The sequence below is a fragment of the Ptiloglossa arizonensis genome, chromosome 8 (assembly GCF_051014685.1).
Source record: "Ptiloglossa arizonensis isolate GNS036 chromosome 8, iyPtiAriz1_principal, whole genome shotgun sequence".
In the NCBI taxonomy this organism is placed as follows: Eukaryota; Metazoa; Arthropoda; class Insecta; order Hymenoptera; family Colletidae; genus Ptiloglossa; species Ptiloglossa arizonensis.
In genome coordinates this window covers 4,037,753-4,057,780 of record NC_135055.1, presented here as the reverse complement: position 1 = coordinate 4,057,780, position 20,028 = coordinate 4,037,753, and the positions used below count along the sequence as shown (strand labels likewise).

Genomic DNA, 20,028 nt, shown 5'->3' with positions numbered 1-20,028 from the left:
GTTTCGAGTCCCGTTTTCACCGATGTTTAACTTACTTTGTTATCGTCCATTACGCTGTTCATGTTCTCGATCCAATCGGCGTCCACGGGCCCGTCGAAGACGATCCATTTCTGGTCAGGGCTTTCGTCTGTCGAAAGTAACAAGATTTCGCGAACCTCGATTCATTTCAAGATTTTGAACGAAACAAGAGAGAAGACGAAATGGTACCCACCGGAACAGGTTTTCCGCATGATCGACGATATGACACCATCGTGCCACTCTCCAGTGGAGAGGTTGTACTCGCCATAGAGTTCACCGATAGCCAACGCCTTCGGGTTAATAGGATAGACCCGCACGACGTTGAAGCCCGGTTTCTTGTCGCTCTTCATGCTTGTCATCGTATTCTGTAGGATGCGCCACGTGACTGTTTTCGCCGTATTCGACTCACCGACTATCATGGTGGAGTGCCTCGAACTCATCGTCTCGTAGAGTTCGATAACTTTCGTCAGTATCAGGGGAATAGGCTGTAAACAATGTTAGTCGAGCGAACTGACGGTGGAAGTTCACGCATGGGCTATATTGCGATGTTAATGGCGTCTGAGAGGGGGAAGTGGGTGGGAGGGGACGAAACCGAGACTGAATTGAAATTCAGGGGATTCTCACCGGTACCCAGGACTACCAACTAATTTCATCGATCGTCGAATCGGGGAACCTTGACCGATTAAAAATTTCCTTGGAGTGGGTGAAACCTACTTGTTTGGGTTCACGGTTAACCTATTTCGACGAAATGGATAATTGACGATTACTGAAAGACTGTAGAGTTTGAAAAAGTGATAATTTATTCATTTTTTTTAAATTTGACGATGTTAAATATTTCTTATGGAAAATTTAACGAATATTGAGAAACTTACAGGATGTGTTACCGAGAGATTAGGTTAATTAGTCGGTTAACGTTTTTGATGAAAAACGAGAAGGATTTATTTTTAATCTTTCAGTAGCCACCTTGTATAAGGCAATTCCGCGGGAGGTGGGTCAAACATTGGGGTGGTTTTAGGTTTTTAGTTGGTATGCCTAGCATCATTCTTGGAAAGTCTGGAATAACCTCTATAAAAGATTTTTAATCTTTCTTTTCCTTCAAGGAAAAGAAAAAAAAAAGTTCAGAAATTCTCACGTTTGCTCGAGTTCACGAACTACTTGTGTAGGTGAATTCTTTGTTTAAAAATAAACAATTTTCCTATTCCAATTTTGCCCTAGCAACTAATAGTTTTAGAGATATTCCAACGAAACAAGTTGTACCAGTAAAAACTTAGTGTAAGAAGTAACGTACTCGAGATAATTTTTTTTGAAAGACCACGAGTCCCTATTGGTTAACAGAGACGAGAAAAGATGTTCAAGGAAATCTCGCTAAGAACAGAAATTTTCTTTCGATCAGATTCCAGTCTGAAGAAATGGCAAAAGATTGTCTACTCGTTTTTTCTCGCGTCTCTATTTAACTGTCACGTGAGACGCTGATCTACATTCTGCGCGATCCACCCTCTCATAAATATTTATGGAAAAATTTACCTTTATAAAGAATGTGTTACCACGTGTGTGTCCTGAGATTCTGTGAGTAAAGTAACAAGAAAACTCTCGGAAGAATAATTAAAGAACTTGCACGACTACTTTGAAAAGATGCATTTGCTCCAAGTGGTCGTCGAATTAATAAAACCAACCCCATATTTACAAGTGGTGGGGATGTAGTAATTTCTCGATCGACGATTACTATAGATATTGAATATAGCGTCGTAATCCATTTAGTGGTGAGGAAGGTCAAAGTAATTTCACGGTGGGGTATAGATATTCAATATAGCGTCAAAATTGACTGATAGTGGGGAGAGAACAATTTCTCGATCGACAGAGCGATATGAATACTCAAACATGGCGTCGAAGTTCACTCGTCGTGGAACAAGTTCTTTGGGCAGTTTCTATTAAACTATTAAGCTCTTAAGAAAAATCACACCATCGTTTTTTGTCGCCTCTTGGGCTCGATTTCCTGTAGAGATTACCTGAAGCTTCAGCTTGACCGCTTCCTTGGTGATATAATTGATAATTTCCTCGTAATCTACCGTTGGTACCGTGACATCGGGGAAGAGGTCGCTAGTGATGCCGAGGAACAGTGGCAAGTCGTCAGAGGTTAGTTTAGCGATGTTCATATCCTTCATGGCGAGGATGATCACCTGCGTTTAATGGAACTCGCATCGTTTGCTCGTTTTATTGATCGCGCGACGTCTGATATTGCTCGCGCGAATGCGTAGCGTTGCTGTAACGCGCGAGAATAAATGCAGTTGAAGCTGTCGCGAAAACGTTGACGGTGATGTAGCGGGAAACAGAGAGGCAACATGAACAGGACGCTGTACAGGGTGTTCTTGAAACAAAGTTAGCGGTAGATTCGTTAAAGAATAAAGTAAATCATCAAATATTGTACAGTTTAAAATTTACGCGCAAAATATTTTACAAATGAAATATTAAATTTCAACATTAAAATTCAGTTTGATATTTATGATCCCCTTCGGTATCTACGAACACAATGAGATAGTGTTTTAAAAGCAGAGTAAAAGTAATATGAACGATTTAACATAATTTATAACACAATTGACTCACGTGTCGGTCGACTATGTACTGTTTGTACACTACAAGAAAGCAAACGTGTTCACGTATTCACTCTACAGTCCACCAGTTTCTCTACCATTGCACGCATAGTCGTTATTGGTCGTTGTCAATATTCTCCATTGTCCTGGGTCAATAACGATAATGTGCGCGATGGTAAAGAAGTTTGAAAACTGTAGAGTGGGGATGTAAACACTCGTTTGTCTTCTTGTCGCGAACGCACAGTATGCGTCAACGGAACGAAATAAAAAGCTTCTCTAGTCAGTTATAATAAATATTGGTAAACTGTATACGATAATGATAAATAAATATTGATAAACTAAATATCAATGTCTCGCTTGGACGAATATTTCGAATAAAAAATCCTATATTCCATTCCCAAGGAAAGTTGTACCAACTGCATAAACAAGCAACGCAAAAGTCTCCCTCTGGGTTCGAAAAGACCCAGACATGGTAAGACGAGGATTACGCCATTTGAAACGGGACACCCTGTACATTAAACCGAGCAAAGCTGGCGAAGTGTGTATAGAAAATAAGACGGCTTTGCGTCATTTTACTCTTTGCGCATTTCGCGAACGCTATAAAATAATCTTAATGAAATTTCAGCTGACATTACCGCCACGTTTCCAAAGGCAACAATTATCTTGATTGCAACCCCGGACGCTATCACGGGGTCTTTTGAAAGACCCCTTAAACCCCTTAAAACGGCTCCGCGTCTCGTTCAATTTTACCTCCTCGTCGGGCAAATTCGGATACAGCCTCTTCTTCCTGCCTGCGTATCTGGTCAACGTCACTATACCCCTCAGACCGAAGTCGTAGTGGTGTTGTATGCTGAGCTGTTGTTGGGCGAGGGTGTACAGGGTGAAAATCTGCGACAACAATCGTTTTCACCGTTCACTTTTTAACGAGCGTGTTCGCGACGATCTGATTGTGATCTATGATCGTAATAACCTTTTTGGCCAGGACCCGTGTGTTCTCGAAACCCTCTCCGAACAAATTGATCTCGGCGATCATGCTGCTGTCCGGTACCATCATCGAGATTGGCCGGAACATGGATTTCAGATTATCGGGAAGTTCCGTACGGCCCGCGTACCCGGGATTCATCGTGATGAAGATGCCGCAGGTGTGCACCAGCGATATTTCACTGCCCTCGAATACGAATCTGTTCAGCTTCTGGGAGAGTGCGGTGAGTATCGACAGTATCTGTTGCGCCACCACCGATAACACTTCGATATTTATGCTGGAGGAGGTGGGCAAAAAAAGGAAAGTGAACTCGATTTCTCGCGCAATTTCTGAGGGAGCAGGTTTCATTGATTTATTAACGAAGCATCTTTTAACGATTCGTTAACTTGTTGAAGGAACAATGTAAGGAGAAAAGGGGGATAGTGGCTGAAGTGTAAGACGAGGATAGGAAATTGTAGAGACCATTAGGATACTTTGATGAGAAAGAGGACGATAGAAAAACCAAGGGGAGAAGGATCGTTGGAAAGGGATATAACAGAGAGGTCTAGCTTTCAGCGAGGTGTCCGAGCGAATTGAATTGTTTCACCGATTAAATTCGTCGAAGCAACCCCATGCGCCGGTCTGCGTCAGGCCAGAGAACAATCGCCCCATGCTTTTGTAATCGAGTCCCTCGGAGCAGTTCTGCACGATCACGTTGAATCCCAATGCCTTCCCCAGATCCTTCACGGTCTCGGTCTTCCCTGTACCCGCTGGTCCCTTTGGGCTGCCACCTCGATACAAGTGGAGAGCGGTAGTCAGCGTGATGTAACACCTGTCGTCGTAAAATTGTGTATCGATGATGCACTTTCTCAAAAATATTAGTTCACGATAATTGTATTTATAATTAAAAGGATTGCGCAACGAAAAGTAAAATTTTCTATCCTTTATCTACTTTCGAAGATTTTGTACAGTACGCGACCGGAAAAATTGCATTTGGCGGTACGGCGGGCTCTATACGCCAATGAGCCATCTCAGGGACGCACGACACGAATATACACATCCTTTTCGCTCCAGAGGACTCCCGAACGAATAAAATTCACCGTAACTTCAAATGCAATCTCTTCGCGCACGGATTGTACATTCGAGTAAATTGGTAAAGGTCTTGAACGGTTGTTCTTGGTTTCGATTAAAAATTTCGCTACGTAATTTTTGACCGCGCAATTCCGAAAGCTTCGGAATTTCGGACTGGTCGATCGCCACGCCCCCAATGAAGACGCCTCCCCTCCCCACCCCCCAATTCTCCGTGAAACTCGTTCTCGGACACGCTACGATCCGGCATTTAATCCGTTTTCAACGGAACGACTCGCCAACGAAACGGAAGGGCGCGACGCACTACGCGGAATTGAGGCACCCTTGGTCTTCCTCTGGGCTGGGGGGCGGGGGCGTTTTTCCTCCCGAAGACAAATTCCCCGACCGGGAACAAATGTATCGAGATGGCCTGGCACTGTCCATAAATTAGAGGGGCGCGGGTTGCAGCCTTTTATCGCGATTAAATCGATACCAACGTTTAAGTATCGTCGTGGATATCGCCTGGTATCGTGCCCCACCCCCTTCTACCCCGAACCCCCTTGTTTGCTTTGATGTTACGGGGGCGCAACTACTCTCAAAACCGGACCACGAGATTGTATCGTGTCCCGAGCGGCGTGTACCGCGTGCTGCGTGTTGTACGCGCTCGTGTTCCGCTCGACGAACAAAATTGCGTTTACAGTACGGGGGGGTCGGGGGTTTTATGAAGCCAACTTGACAGGTTACAGACGCTTGGGCTCCGTTGGTGATCGGTGCTCGATCGAAAAATTGTCACGTTGACAACACGGTGATACGTGACTCGTATTCGGTTGGTAATTTTCTTTTCTCAGTGTTGAACTTGACGGAGTATGCGAGTAGAGCAGTGCCTCGGTTATTGATAACACTGGAGGGTTATCCCCACTATTGATTTTGTTTCGTGACTTTCATTCGCTTCGCAATTTTTTTTTCTCGGTAACGAACTCGATGACGTGTGCGACGACTAGAGTAGTGTCTCGGTTATTGATAAAATTCGGGAGTCACTCTCGCCATTGTTTGCGTTTCTACGAGTCGAGCCAATGTCATTTACAAGAACATGTATCCATCGTTGTATCCCACTGTACAAAATTTTCTGTTCACGATTCGCGTATTGATAACTGACGATCCCATTTTTCTAACATTATCCGAGGTACTACCGTATTTGATAATGAGAGAATTTGACCATTTATTTCTTTATCCGCAACTGAACTCCTTAATCGTGGAATGGTTTACAATTTGCATTCTCGGGCATTTCACAGATCCCCCTAAAATAATTTTACAAGTAGAATTTTCATTTTTTACCCACGAGTAAGAAATCAATATATAAAGAGTACGATGATTCGTATATCAAGGTGATTCAAGGTCATCTGCATGATCAGTCACAAGATTCCTTTTCAACGAACAAGACGAAGAAAAGATACGATAATATATTAATTCGCACATTAATGTTAACGTAAACAACCAAAATGGTGACCTTGAGCTATACTTGTACACGACTATCATAAGAAAAATAGTGTCTTCGATATGTCACATAGGGTCTATCAAGAAAAATGAAGTTCTCCGTGTAACTTTCATTGATATAAAAATTCATAAACATCTCTCGGCCGAAAGATTTGAAATTGTAAACGAACCCGGACCTCGAAGAACCCTGTCTATCACCCCTCTCTCTTCTCCTCGAGGGTTGAAACTCGTTCTCGGAGCTTCGCGGCAATAATCGCCGAACTCGGATCAATATCCCCTGAAGATCTCATCTCCAAGCCCCGGCTCGAGTTCCAGGACTGTTGATTAACGTTAATTACGTCTCCGTCGGGACGACGGTGGGCGGGGCGTTTGCGTGGGGGGAGGGCCCTTAAAATTTGTCACTGCGCGCGTTTCTTCGGAGACTTAGTTGCACCCGCCAAGTTTCGAGGACCTCGTTCCCGTGTCCCAGACACCTGGTCGAATCCCTGAGACGTTGATTAACGTTGATTGCAATTTCGCGGGCGTTTCGCGTGCTTAAAACGCATTTCGCTTGGGCCCCGCGTTCTCGTCGAAGTTGCGTCGAGATTTTTGAAGATCCCACCGCCAACTTCTTCTAGATGTTAGTAGCTGCGTGCGGAGAATCCGGCCAACTGTTGATGAACGTTGATTGCGCCCTCGTCGTGGTGGTTCGACGACATTCGATCCCCGCCCAATGGCGTCGCCGCTGGTTCGTTATGATGCTTTGTCGGGCAACGGGGAGGGGTTTGACCGTGAGTTTCGGGATCCGATTCCGGGACATTCCAAACTCGCGGGCAATTTAACGTCGAATTGCAGCCGGTTTCGCGTATGCTTTATTCCATTAGCCGTAATGAAGTTAATATTTCGACGGTGGGCGTAACCGCATGGGATATGGGTGGGCCGAGAGGGTGTGATCGGTTGTAATTGTAATCTAGCGCGGTGTCGGCAATCGTCGCGACCCCTGACCTAATTACCTCCTATTGCGCTATCGACCTGCATGTAACTCGCTCTCGAACGGTACGCGCGTTTGTAATGGGAATCGCTTTCACGCCTGACCCCGTTTCCTGTTGCCAACTGTGGAGAGGGGAGGGGGTGGGATCGGTTTAACGGGCTATATACACCGGTAGGACGAGGACACACGGCATTAAATCGTATATAGGCCGATTCTTTGTGAAAAAGTACATCGAAAACGTGGAACGAAAGTTTTTGATACGATTGTTCGTTTTTCAGCAAATCGGGTTAGTAGATTTTTTGGGGCACGTGCGCGATTCACTGGTATTTTCTCTGTGTTTTGTACAACGATTGTGATTAATGTTTATGGAGGTTTGGGGTATTGTCGAGATGTTTGTAAGTAAAAGTACCGAGTAATGGAGAGACGCGTTTCAACAATGGCACGTGCCCCAAAAATTTTCCGATTGGATTTTCTCGAAAACGAAACTTCGTAGGAAAAATTTAATTTGATATTTTTTATGTATTTTTTGACGAGGAATCTTGCCAGGTAATATCGGTATAGTACTATTGCCCTTTGGGTTGAAGAAATTAATTTTGGATTTTTATAGATTTTGTTGAAATACTTTGGGACGGATATCTGAAAAATTGCAACGAAATATACATAATCGATGAAGATATAAACTTTTACGTAAACATAGTGATCCAATTTGTTTTTAACGATTTTGTAACTACGATATGGAATGATATGGAAATTTTTTATACGTATTTTCATTTCGTTTTTTAAAACCGAAACATTGTCAAAAATACATGCAACAACCTATATTTTTGATCCGAAAATCCTCACTTTTATTCTAACTAAAAAAAGATAATCTTTCGAAATTGTGACTGGTTAACTACATCGTTGCCCTCCAAAAATTCATTTACCTTTTTTTGCTTCGATCGAAGCGTTGGCACGGCATCGTATCCACCACAAAACATTATAGGAAAGAGAAAACATGTTCTGGCGATGATGGATACATGGTCGACGGTTTAAAAAATTTTTTTATATAATATTTGGAAATTTCTCGATACACGTGTTTTTACACAAAAACGAATAAGATCGATACAAAAATGTAACACAAAAAAAAGTTTCATAACCGATCCATTAATTCGATCTGTCAAATGAATGCAATTCGATTAAATGACTCAGTCTTCTGTCTGTCGATATTTTCGTTCATTTTAAACCTTCTCCGATACTAAAACAGGACAATATAAAATTCTTAACCGAGGTATCCCTTGTGTTGTACTCATCTTCGGTTGAAATATATGTTATCTACTTTTATGTTCAATTCATCGAAGAATATAAGCGAAAATTGACTCACCGATCTGTGAGAGGTGTTATCACCAGACGTCCCGTGTTCCCCAGGTACTCGTAGCCATAGACAAAATGAGTGTTCGTTTGACAGACGATACAATCGTCGATGTCTTTGTCCCAATAAAATCGTAACTGAGACAGCCACTCGAACGTGGACACGTCTTTGCAATCTAAAAGGAGGTTGAACTTTGAGGCTTCAATTTTTCACTCATAATTCATAGGACTCTTTACTGAGATGCTTCTTCCCAAGTAAACAGAGATTCGGGTATTCAGTCGACATTATACATTAAATATCTACGTTTTATTTTCTGATTTTTCAAATCTAGACACCCTCTTCTACAAGCGATTACAAAATATAATTTTCTTCAAATTTTTAATTTCGATATAAACTCTGATAACTTTACCTTCTCCAATTCTCCATTGCAAAATGGAGAGAGTTAACCGGAGAAAGTTAAATTATTAGAATCTCTAATTAAATAAAAAATTAAATTTAAAAAATCAGAAAAATATTTAATTTTGTCGATACACATAGAATTTCTTACACGGGGACGTAAAAGATTCGAAAGATTCTAAATTTCAACCGGACAAAGTTTTATGAAAAACCACTCATCGAGGAGCTCAACGCAAATTAGAGCTGAAGGATTGAAGCGCAAAGGAGACTCGTCATTGGTTTCAAATTTATTTATTTTTGCTTCTCGATGTCAATAAAAAGAAAAAAAATGTCCATTCGCAGCACTCGTGCCGAGAATAAAGGAAGTGAGTGACATCTATTGATTTTTGAAAATCGACGGTAAATGTTAAAGTCGACCGTACTTATTGTCACCTAATCGACGTCGTCTCGTCGATCTCTCTCCTTCCCTCATTTTTCTCGACACATGTCTGTGGATACTTCTCCGCACGAGGGAACATCCAACACTCACCCATCCCCCACCACCCAACCGTTAGTTTAATCCACGTGATCGCGTTAACCGACGGTCAGATTTTCGCTCCCGATAAATCGGGGCTCCAGTGACGCGCGCATTTGCCAAATATGTTACAGCAACGATCGGCAAATATTGTACCTGTTCACTTAGCAATGTTTGCTAGCCGTCCGCGGCAAATTGTTTCCAGGGTTACAGGGATAATACACGCCGTCCAGCCCCTATCTGTCAGGCCGTTCATCTATTTTCGACCCAATACGGGGAGATGAATTTACGAGGGATCCCGTGGGATGGCCGCGCCACTTCCCCCTCCCTTTCTAGCACCACGCCTCCTTTCTCGCCACCCAACGCGGGGAAACACGTTTGCTCAGCGTTGTGACGTCATAACACGACAAATATCTGGCTAAATCCCATAAAACCCATAATTTGTTGCTGGCAGTTGTATTCGTTGGGAGAGACCGAATCGTTGATGATCGAGGTAAAGGGTTCGGTAGGGGAGGGACGGTGGTGGTGGGGGTTGATAGAAAAATTACAACGGACGGGGTTAAGCCGACTAGATTGGAAATCGGATAGCTGTTCGGATCACTTACTCATCCTGTACATCTTCTCGATAACGTCCCTCGCGTGTATCTCGATCACCACGATGGCTTTGAACTTCAGCCTGTTCAGGGGGCTCAGAATGCCCCTGATGGCCTCGGAATACTTGCTCAGAACCTGGTTTTGTCGCTTTCGAAGCTTCTTCAACGGTTTCCTCGAGTCTGCAAAGCTTTAACCAACGAGCGTTGATTATTGGACGGATGGTGTTGAGCGAACGTATTTTGTGTTGGAGTTTATTAAGGGGGCAGGACGATTTCACGCGTTAAAAAGTAATATATACAAGGGATTTTAGCTTTTAATGCAAGTGCACTTCACTCAAAGAAAATTCATTTTCCTGGATTCGAAGTATCCTTATTTTGTGATGTGTATTATTATAAATCGACATCGAAGCGAAAGTAAACAATTGTTTGATGTAAGTTTTTGTTATTTGCAATAATTTCTTTTTAAATGATTCTTGTTTGCGTTTGTGACGTCATCGTTTTCAAAAATTCGATATATGCTAGAAACTGTAATATATTCTATAGGAATTGATGTTTGATCAATTTGTTTCTTGCAAAAATTATTAACATGGCAGCTACTCGTATTTGAATGATTAAAATTTTTTAAAAATTGCTGCGTCATTCCCTAAAAAATGTTACAGTAAAGATGACTGCAAAATTTCAAAGTAATCGATTAGGTAGATCACGAGATATCTTGCACAACGTTTTTGAAAATGTAGTTAAAAAAAAAAAACCAGTTTAAAGTTTCTAAATATGTCTCCAACAATTGATTCTTTTAAAGACTGGGAACTTTCACATGTTGTTCTTAAAATTTCAAACTATTTGAGACGAAAACAAGAAATCGATTTTCTCAAAATTTTGAACAGTCCTGCCCCCTTAAACTGACCTCCCACTGTTCCTCGGGTGATCACGTTAAAATCGTGACCACTGGAGATTGTAAAAAATATATGGATTTTGAAACATCGTAGAAAATTCTAGCTATTGTTTTACCTGCCTATATTACAATACGAGAAAATTTGATTCCATAGTTAAATTTTATTTTCGTTACAAAAATAGCAATTTAATCATAGGTATACCAGACATTGTTCTATCGATCTACGAGAGCCCTCTAATGATAAACAACTGCAAGTTACTTAATCTTCAAAGTTCAAATGGTTGAAAAGATTACGGAAAAATAGATTCAAAGTGTACGTTCAAGAATGAAAAACTTGACGCCATTACGCAAACTATTAATAAACATATTAACAATTAACTGAAAGGGTCGATGTGTTGCCGTGAAAATTAGTTGTACTTTGCGTCTCCCTGGCAGTTCGGACACCAGAGGTCCCACTTTACCCTGTCTCCCAACATTCAATTACCCTCCACGGTTCCAGACCTACCTTCCCTAACAGCCTCCAATTGCCTGTACTCCTAATCTCGCAATTCCCCCGCAAAAAGTACCCGCCATCCTCAAACATCCAACTCTCGTCCTCCCCACCCTCTACCACCCAGCGCGGACATTTAGCCCGGTCGTTCCGCGGCTGAAGCTTTGGCGTAGAAATTTTTACCTCCGCGCACACGGCCATTCTCTCCCCCAACGGCATAATCAGCCTCTTTGTCCGACACCTCTATATCCTTTTATTTCTTTTCCCCGGTTGCTCGTCGTTGCCTAGGCGTACGTGGCCGAGAGACGCTTCTGGCTGGCGGTGCACGCGCCCCTCCCTCTATACCTCTATACCCCCACTTTCCGCCCCCCACCTCCCCGTTACGCTGAATGTTAGAACAGGGTCCCGGGACGAAGGGATTTTCTCCGGCTAGGTACCCCGGGATATGGACGGGACTTGGTGTGGGTTAAATTATTCGCAGTACGGCTAGTATATGCAAACGAGGGAGGAAGGGGCCGCGCACCCTGGGCGGTGCGGCTGGATCGCAGCACGAGAGCCAGAATATGCAAAATTCCCCTTATTAGAGTTACCGTGTCCCTCTATCCGCGATCCCTTCCCTCTATCAACCCACCTCCTTGCGTGTGCGTGCATCTCTCACTTTCTCCCAGCAGCCAGGCTGTACTCGGTCCCCCCACCACCACTCCCTTGCGCGTCTTCGCTACGTTCTTCCCCCTACTGACGCTCTCGGTCGTCTACGGCAGTCTTCGGGCGAAGGGAGGGGGCACCGCTAGTCTCGACTGGATTCGGTTCTCTTTCCTCTCCCCTCTCCCCCTCGCCAGGCAGACCGCGCTTCCCGACCCTCCCACGTGCGTTCATGTAACTAACGTCGCTAAATTTTCGCATACAGCGGGCGCCACTCACTTGCAGTGCAGCAGAGTGCGGGTGCAGTCGGCCGTCCACTGGATCTGAGTGGACGTAATTCCTGGCTGGCTTGGCCACTCTTTCACCCACCTGTCGCGTCTCGCGGTCATTTTTCGCAGCGCCGACCGACACTGCTTCAACATGTCGCGCAGGCTCGTCCTCATCGCGGTTTCTGCAATCGCGACACCTCGTTGGCAATTTTTCCCCGCAAAACCGAATACAACGGATAACCGGGAATGATATTCGATATCGCGAGCACGGGTAAAGGGTCTCGATTTTGCCGTCCGAATTATTTGCGATACGCGCCCGTACGCGCGGATCGTACATAATAATTAACGGGAAAATAGGAGCGGTTTTTTTTCGTTTCTAGATAACACTTTTACGACGATCTGAATTTTTTACGCTTTTCTGACGAAGATCCGAATTTTCGATAAAATTGTCGAGGCGAAGATCGGCATTTTTTACATGATTCTTTTTACACGAAATTGTGAACGTTTACGTTTGTCCAACATCTATTGCACCGCGAATTATTTATTTTTTATGTACAAGCTTCATTAAGACACTGACGAAATTCTTTTCCTTTATTTATTATTCAATTAATTGTCCCTACTGCCATTTTCTGGACCCCTTATATTTTTCCCTTTGGCGAGTGGGAATTGTATGCCGCGTTCGCGGCAAAAATTTTGGTCCCTTTAAAAATAGGGGTTGAATGGGTTGAAAGGTCGACGGGAACGGAACGCGTTAACCCTTTTTCCTGTGGTAGGATACGCCTGCCGGGACAGGTCGCACGGGATGAAATCGGATTTTCGACGGGGATGCAGCGACTGTGCGTTTGAGGGATCGTGGAAAGGGGAGGTGGGGAAAAAGTCTTTAGTTTTCTTTTTTTTTTGTACGAAATTCACGTCTGTGTCTGTTCCATGAAATTTCTCGCTAAATTTCAGTCTCGATGAATTCTAAATTTACTTAACGTGGGAGCTGTCGGTGAGCACGAGGTACGTGTAATTTTGGAAAGTAATTCGATTTAATTCCAAATTGTTTAATAGGTTGCTCGTAGTGTTGGTCCCTCGTAGTTAATATTGTAGGTATTTTTTGAAATGCACTGTAAAATGTAACTAAATAACGAGCCCTGCTGTACTCGTAAAAATAAAAAAAGTATTATATAAAAAGTATAAGCTAGTTACTTTTAATACTCTTAAAAATAAAAAAAGTGTTATATAAAAAGTATAAGCCGTATAAAAATGTCGATTGTTACCATTGAAAGCTTTCAATAAAAATATCACAATAATAAATGTGTAAAGTTCTTTTAACCTCATACGTCTGAATTGTTTAGAAACGTAATTCTTTAAATGCTTTATGGAAAATATATTTGTACAATTTATATGTATAAAATATATATGTATTGGAGTTACAATAGGTTATTTGCAAGTTATTCGATTGTCAGGATTCGGTTGTAAAGCAACAGTTACTGAAACTCATCCCTTCATTAGTGTCTATACATTGTTTTATGTTTCTCGGTTTTATAGTTTATTTTATCTGTATTCTGTTACGATACGATGAAGTTGCTAAATAAAATAAATGAAATAAATATTAAAAAGGGAAATAAAGTTTCATACGTACTAGTAAACTGCAACGTATAATCCCGGGGATTTTAATACGTACAATGATGCAGTTACAACATCTATTACCTATTGTTTATTAAAAATTACTATTATCTGTCAAATAAGAAAAATTATAGCCAACTGTCAAGACTTTGTAAAAAAAAATGGTAAAAATCTAGCTGCAAAATCGATGTAACGCTATTACTAGTATTTACTGTACACTATTAATACTAAGTACTGTATTAGATATGCCTGAAGCGACACAAGTATGTATAATACGCGTGCGAGGAGATTGCATTTAGAGTTATTGTGGATTCTATTCATCCAGAGGCGAAAAAGATATGTCTATATACCGTATCCGCCTGAGGAGACAGCCCCTGAACAAATAAGACACGTCAAAACTTCAGATGCAATCTTTCAACGCGCATACTATACATAATAACATCTCGATAGTCAAGGTTTAAGGAGGACGACCCTTTTACCTATTCTACCTTGCACGAGTCAAATTTTCTACAAAATATTATATATCGTGTTTAAAGATTGATTTAAAAAATTTGTAAGAAATACTCGCCAATATTGCAGAGCCAATGCTCGACTTGTCCCTCTATAGTAACCGGCATGACGAAGTTTACAATCTCCCTTTCGCTGGAAGTCATTCCAAGAGCCAAATATTTTCCAGTAACAGACTGGAAAATCGTCAAGTGTTTTTATACGATTCCATGAGTGAATACCGATCGGACACCCACCTTGCCCAAAACCAATGACACGATGTTCTCGAACAGTTTCTTAATGTGCTGCTGTATCATTTCCGGTTTCCTCGCGTTGGCCAGGATCTCCAGCAAATCGTCGTTCGAGATAAAGTAGAATCTCGGGAATTCGTTCCGTTTGGTCTCGAGGTACTGTTCGAGGGCCCGTTGTATCGACTCCAAAGTGTTGCGGATTTTATTCAGAACTTCAAGGAGACCGGCTTGAATGGAAAAAATGTAATTCTTTCGCTAGACCGGATTTACATTATTTTACAGCGCGAGCGTCATGTCGACGCGCCCGTTTCTTTATTCTTTTTCCTCCTTGCGAGGCAACGACGCCGCGCGGTGCATTTTCTTCTCGTTTTTTCTTCTCGTTCCGACAGAATTGCACGGATATTACAAGCGCGAATCCTTCCACGAATTACAATGCGTCGTGCATACCTTAAGGGGGGCAGTCTGGTAGGTTGGGGCCGAAAATTGAGGAAGTTTATCATTTTTCTTTCCAACGGAAGGATAATTGGATCGGAATGAAAACGAGCAGACTTTGTGCAATGTAGCTTATCGAGAAACGAATTATTTATGGAAAAAATGTTTTTCTTTATGACAAGAGATCTATTTGCAAAACTGATAAATCTGATGGAAAAATGAAGAAGATCGGTAATGTAGACTAGTTTATCCATCGATTTTTCCCTTTAAAGTCACTTAAGAAATAGAAATATTTCAAATTTAGGACCGACGATGGTGCACCTTTTGAACGAATTCTTTTTCTTCTGCAACGTATTTAAATCTATAGTCAATAAGTAACTAAACTATAGTTTAGTTCAAAGCTCTGTAACAATTTTTCGAATTTCACCACTATCTTTACAGGATAATGTTCTTAAGACTTAGAAATGTAAGAAAATACAAAAAAAAAGAAGAATCAATTGTTTCGATTTGAAATTGCCAGACTACCCCCTAAGTTTTTAAGATTTTTTAAAATGAAGTTGGGAGTAGATTGTAAACCAACAATTTGCTGATACAAAAGACCTACGAGTGAAGTTCACGTATGGATTTGCGTGAACTTTTTTCACTGTTTCTGCGTCCCTAATCGCTGAAGTGACTTTTACGTGTTATAATATATCCACCCTATATCTAATATGGTTCATAGTATTTACCACGATCGACTGTTTTAAATCCCACTTAATACTTAGGGGATACTTTTCCCCTGATAGCAAGACACGTACGCGGATCCTGTGTAGCTGGCAGAGCTAGAGCTCGGGACGCCATCCGTGACGTGATTTCCATCCACTGTTTCGTCAGTTCGTCGTAGTTGTGAGTCTCCTCAGGCAGCTGCTTCCTGATGTCCCCTGTGGTGAATATATTGTCCATGTATATGTAACCACGTTGATTCACCAGAATCATCTCGAGGATCTCTCCTATAGTCGAGAGGGTTCGTTCCCAGTAATCCACTTCTTGGGTAAAGGGTTCGACGAATCTGAGTGACAACGGTCGCACGTAGAACCGTAAACAGTAACGCAGATTGGTTTTAAGATAAATTTTTCGAACCTTGTCGCTTTCATCGTTGACAGCTGAACCTGCTGTTCGTCCAGGACTTGTATTATGTCGTCCGTTGACACCAATTTATATATACCCTTGTCTCCGTATGGGACCATTTCTATTGGCATAGTGTCCCAGACCTCGCGAATGTGTTTGAGCCCCTAAGAAATAGAATTGTTTAATAGGTATTATGTTACACGTACACTCTAGTAGATTTTTGTTAGCATGTAAACACCCTTCTGATATTTAGAGATACTCTGAAGATCACCTCCTTAAATTGGATGAGATATTCGGTGTTGTTGAAGGTTATTATACTTGAAATTAAGGTAACAGTTAAGACCATGGGTCTGGGTTAGGTCTGGGTTAGGTATAGGTTAAGTCTGTGTTAGGTTTGTGTTAGGTCATGTAAACACCCTTCTGATATTTAGAGATACTCTGAAGATCACCTCCTTAAATTGGATGGAATACTCGATGTTGTTGAAGGTCATTATACTTGAAATTAAGGTAACAGTTAAGACCATGGGTCTGGGTTAGGTATAGGTTAGGACTGAGTTAGGTCTGGGTTAGGTCTGGGTTAGGTTTGTGTTAGGTCTGGGTTAGGTCTGTGTTCTGTAATCCAAGGGTTCCTTGAGTAGTATGTATTATTGCCATTTTTTAAGATCAAGGTATTGTGATATTAGGTTATCTATCGTTCACACTGAATACCTACTGTACGCGCGTCAGAAAATTGCGCTTAGAGTTATGGCGGGTTCTCCTCGTTCAGAGGTAAATCTCAAGTGCGGGAAGGATGTACATATATAAGTTATGCGAATAATCAAGACAGATCACTCTCGAAACAAGAGGTCGTAACTCGAGACGCAATCTTTTAGTGCAAGTAGTATAGGTTAGGTAGGCACGACAAAACTTAAGGGGGCAATTATAATAAATAATTCATCGACGCTGGAACAGTAATTACTCACAACTTCGATTGCCAGTTCCATCGTGGCCGCGTTTGATATGTCGCTGATTTTTTCCGCAAAATTCTGCAGCTGCATCTGAGCGATGAGCTCCAGTGTGAATCCCTCCGACGTCTCGTCAAAGTCACGGTCGACGACAACTTTGACCTTCTTCCAGTGTCGCGCCCTCATCGCCGGGTTCTTTAGGTCGGTGATCAGAGGAAGGGTGCGTCTGAATTTGTCTACCATCGACCTGCAACATTTCGTCGCTTTTAGGTTCTTTTCCAGGTGTACCAAGTCACACGTTAGTTTCAGGAGTTTATGTCGATAATCGATTAATGCTGGAACTTGCTCTCTTCGAAGAATTTTCTAGAGACGTGTGTTCCTAAATATTGGAAGATCTTTAACATGGAGATTTGATAACCTTTGCTAGAAACTGAGTATTTTGGTTAGTCCACCACTTAGCTATTATATAGATCTGGATCTCAGTATCTAAAACGTAGAAAGAAGGTCAATGATCACCTTGAATGCTCCAGGATTTCCCACTTTTTCTCTTTAAGCTCTCTGCTGAGACGGTTCAGCTTCCTGAAGAGGATATTCGCAGTATCCTCCATCTCCTCCATTTTGATATCCCAAAAGTTATGAGTCCTGTAATTGTCCCAGCTCTCGTACCATTCGTTGGTGATCTGCCACACCAACTCGATGGCTGCTACGTCCTGCAAAACGAGTTTTCTTATACTTTTCTCTTTCAACAGGAGAATAATGGACGCTTTTACCTTCTCCAGTTGCATTAGCTCTATCTTGTCCGGCTGGTTTATGCCGAACATGGTCACCTGCGATTTCAGTTTCGCCTCTGTGGTCTTCAAGGTATAGATATCTTTTCGTATATTGTCTATCCAGGCGAAGGCGTCTGTGTCGTTGAGATTAGAGTCAAAACAGTGTTACAACATTCGTACAAAAGAGTACAATTAACATACGAAATAGAGCTATGTGACCAAGGTGTGTCATAATGCAATTAAAATCAATCTCTAGTGTGCACTGTTGCTACCTTGCCCCATTTCGTGATCATTTTTACCTTTTACAGACCAGTCGGACGTAAACGGACCAGTATCAGCGAATTTACGGACCAGGGCCGTTACTTCATCCTTGAACATCAGGGCTTCTTCCAACAACATTGCCTTGAACTCTTCCTGGAAGGATGGAACATTTTCTTTTGTTAGAAACTCTTCACCAGTTTCCGAAGATGATCAGTTGATCAAAGTCGATGTTAAAGAAAAAACTATCCTTTTTTCAACTACACATGCTCGTCCTGAAGATCTTTATAAAAAAATGTTTACCTTTTTCTCCATCAGCATGAACTTGCACCTACTGAGCAACTCCAAGTATGCGGCCCAAGAAGGATCTATCTGGTTCAATTTCCTTCTGAAGTCAAACGTCAGAGTCGCCTCGTACTTTTCTGCAGTGAAACCAAGAACGGGGAGGAGGAACGAGAAGAACAACAATTAAACGTCTTGAGATTCGAGTAGTTTATCTCTCCTGGATTATTGATTCCTACAGTTTTCTACGAAAGCGGGGAAGCGTTTAAAGGTTTACCGAGGGTATGGTGTTGCTCCTGAATCTTCACAAATTCCGCCTCTTCCTGCGGAATCTCGGCGAGGAGCCTCTCGTACAACTGCAGCGAGTATTGCATTCTGATCAGGTCCGTCGGTTCTCTCGATATTCTGTGAACGAATGAATTTACCATCGCGACTAGCCCGCGAAATTCGGAAAGACTCGCCGAAAGAATTTACGAGGGAGACTTGACCGTATCGATTCGTAGAGACGAGTCGGGAGGAGGAGGAGGGGTCTCGAAATCGCGCAAAAGGTGAACAAAGTGATCGGGAACTGGAGTCTATATTTTTGGGAAGCAATACGACTCGAAGAAACATTTTAAGGTTCTGGCACGGTACAAGTGCTTCGGTTATTGATCAAATTTGTTGCTCGGATTCACGATCAGTAGTGTTCACTGTTTACGTGTTCTTCGACTAGAGCAAGAATGGTTAATTCCATCTCTGACATGATTCACACGATCCCACCATGAGTCACTCCATTCCCCCACTACTTAAGTTTGCCAATGATTATGCCTCGAACAGTGGGCGAAGTTACATGTAGCCGGGGCTGAACTAGAGCAACTCTCGTGTTTCCAAGAAGGTATACCATACAGAGATGTATTATTACAAATTAGAAATACTCTAGAAATAATTCTCTACTTATGCTTCGCTTATTGATAATAGACGATTTTCGAACGCGAGACATTACCGTACTAATCACAATTTCTTAGTGAACACTTCACAGACTATTTTTGGGAAAAGAGTTTTAAATTTAAATTTGACTAACGTGTGTTTATATGGGACGAGCGATGCTGTTTATGAAGAGTTTGAAAATATTTTTAAAAATATTTGAAATCGATCAGTATCATTTTATTCAGGATGCTTTTTAATCCGTAAGCGTACCTTTTAGTGCCTAATGAAGCTAGTTTTCGAGAATGGGTAGATATTGTCCGAATTAGTAATTAAGTTGTACCTTGAGCAGAATTAAATTCGAGCATCGTCTCACTTCGGACAGAGTGTAAGGACTACTTGTCTGAGTGGTTCTCTGATAAATGGTCGTGGAGAGACCAATTGCTCCTCGAATCTACTCGATTACTATTTGAGGAGCACCTAAAACCCTCCTAAAACCCTGATTATTATCCGAGACGCGTCCAAAACTGCCAGTAAAGCTGAGAAATACCTGAACATTTTCAACGTATCAAAAAGTATACAACGGAGCGTTTCCAGACTAGTTTTACAACTAAAACTATGCTATATGTAACCCTTAAATATTAAAAAATATTGAAAACTGTTTCGAGTAAAAGTTTTACCGCCTCTATAGCTCTATGAATTAATAGTAAAACATTTTCGAAATTTTTTTTTAGTTGTAAT

General features: G+C 41.9%; 1 protein-coding gene across 1 annotated transcript in view; it reads right to left on the bottom strand.

Annotated features, from left to right (window-relative positions):
- Kl-2 (dynein heavy chain 2, axonemal kl-2) overlaps positions 1–20,028 on the bottom strand; it is a 64,546-nt gene that overhangs the window by 30,033 nt on the left and 14,485 nt on the right. The window contains exons 12-30 of the mRNA XM_076317433.1: positions 18,662–18,789; positions 18,406–18,524; positions 18,144–18,258; positions 17,845–17,978; positions 17,591–17,784; positions 17,093–17,321; positions 16,143–16,294; positions 15,821–16,071; positions 14,598–14,818; positions 14,423–14,537; positions 12,254–12,425; positions 9,963–10,138; positions 8,460–8,622; positions 4,175–4,399; positions 3,577–3,865; positions 3,357–3,494; positions 2,025–2,195; positions 212–503; positions 36–127 (exon numbers count right to left, since the gene is read on the bottom strand). Coding sequence (XP_076173548.1) covers positions 36–127; positions 212–503; positions 2,025–2,195; positions 3,357–3,494; positions 3,577–3,865; positions 4,175–4,399; positions 8,460–8,622; positions 9,963–10,138; positions 12,254–12,425; positions 14,423–14,537; positions 14,598–14,818; positions 15,821–16,071; positions 16,143–16,294; positions 17,093–17,321; positions 17,591–17,784; positions 17,845–17,978; positions 18,144–18,258; positions 18,406–18,524; positions 18,662–18,789 — 3,376 coding nt within the window. The remainder of the gene's footprint in view (positions 1–35; positions 128–211; positions 504–2,024; positions 2,196–3,356; positions 3,495–3,576; positions 3,866–4,174; positions 4,400–8,459; positions 8,623–9,962; positions 10,139–12,253; positions 12,426–14,422; positions 14,538–14,597; positions 14,819–15,820; positions 16,072–16,142; positions 16,295–17,092; positions 17,322–17,590; positions 17,785–17,844; positions 17,979–18,143; positions 18,259–18,405; positions 18,525–18,661; positions 18,790–20,028) is intronic.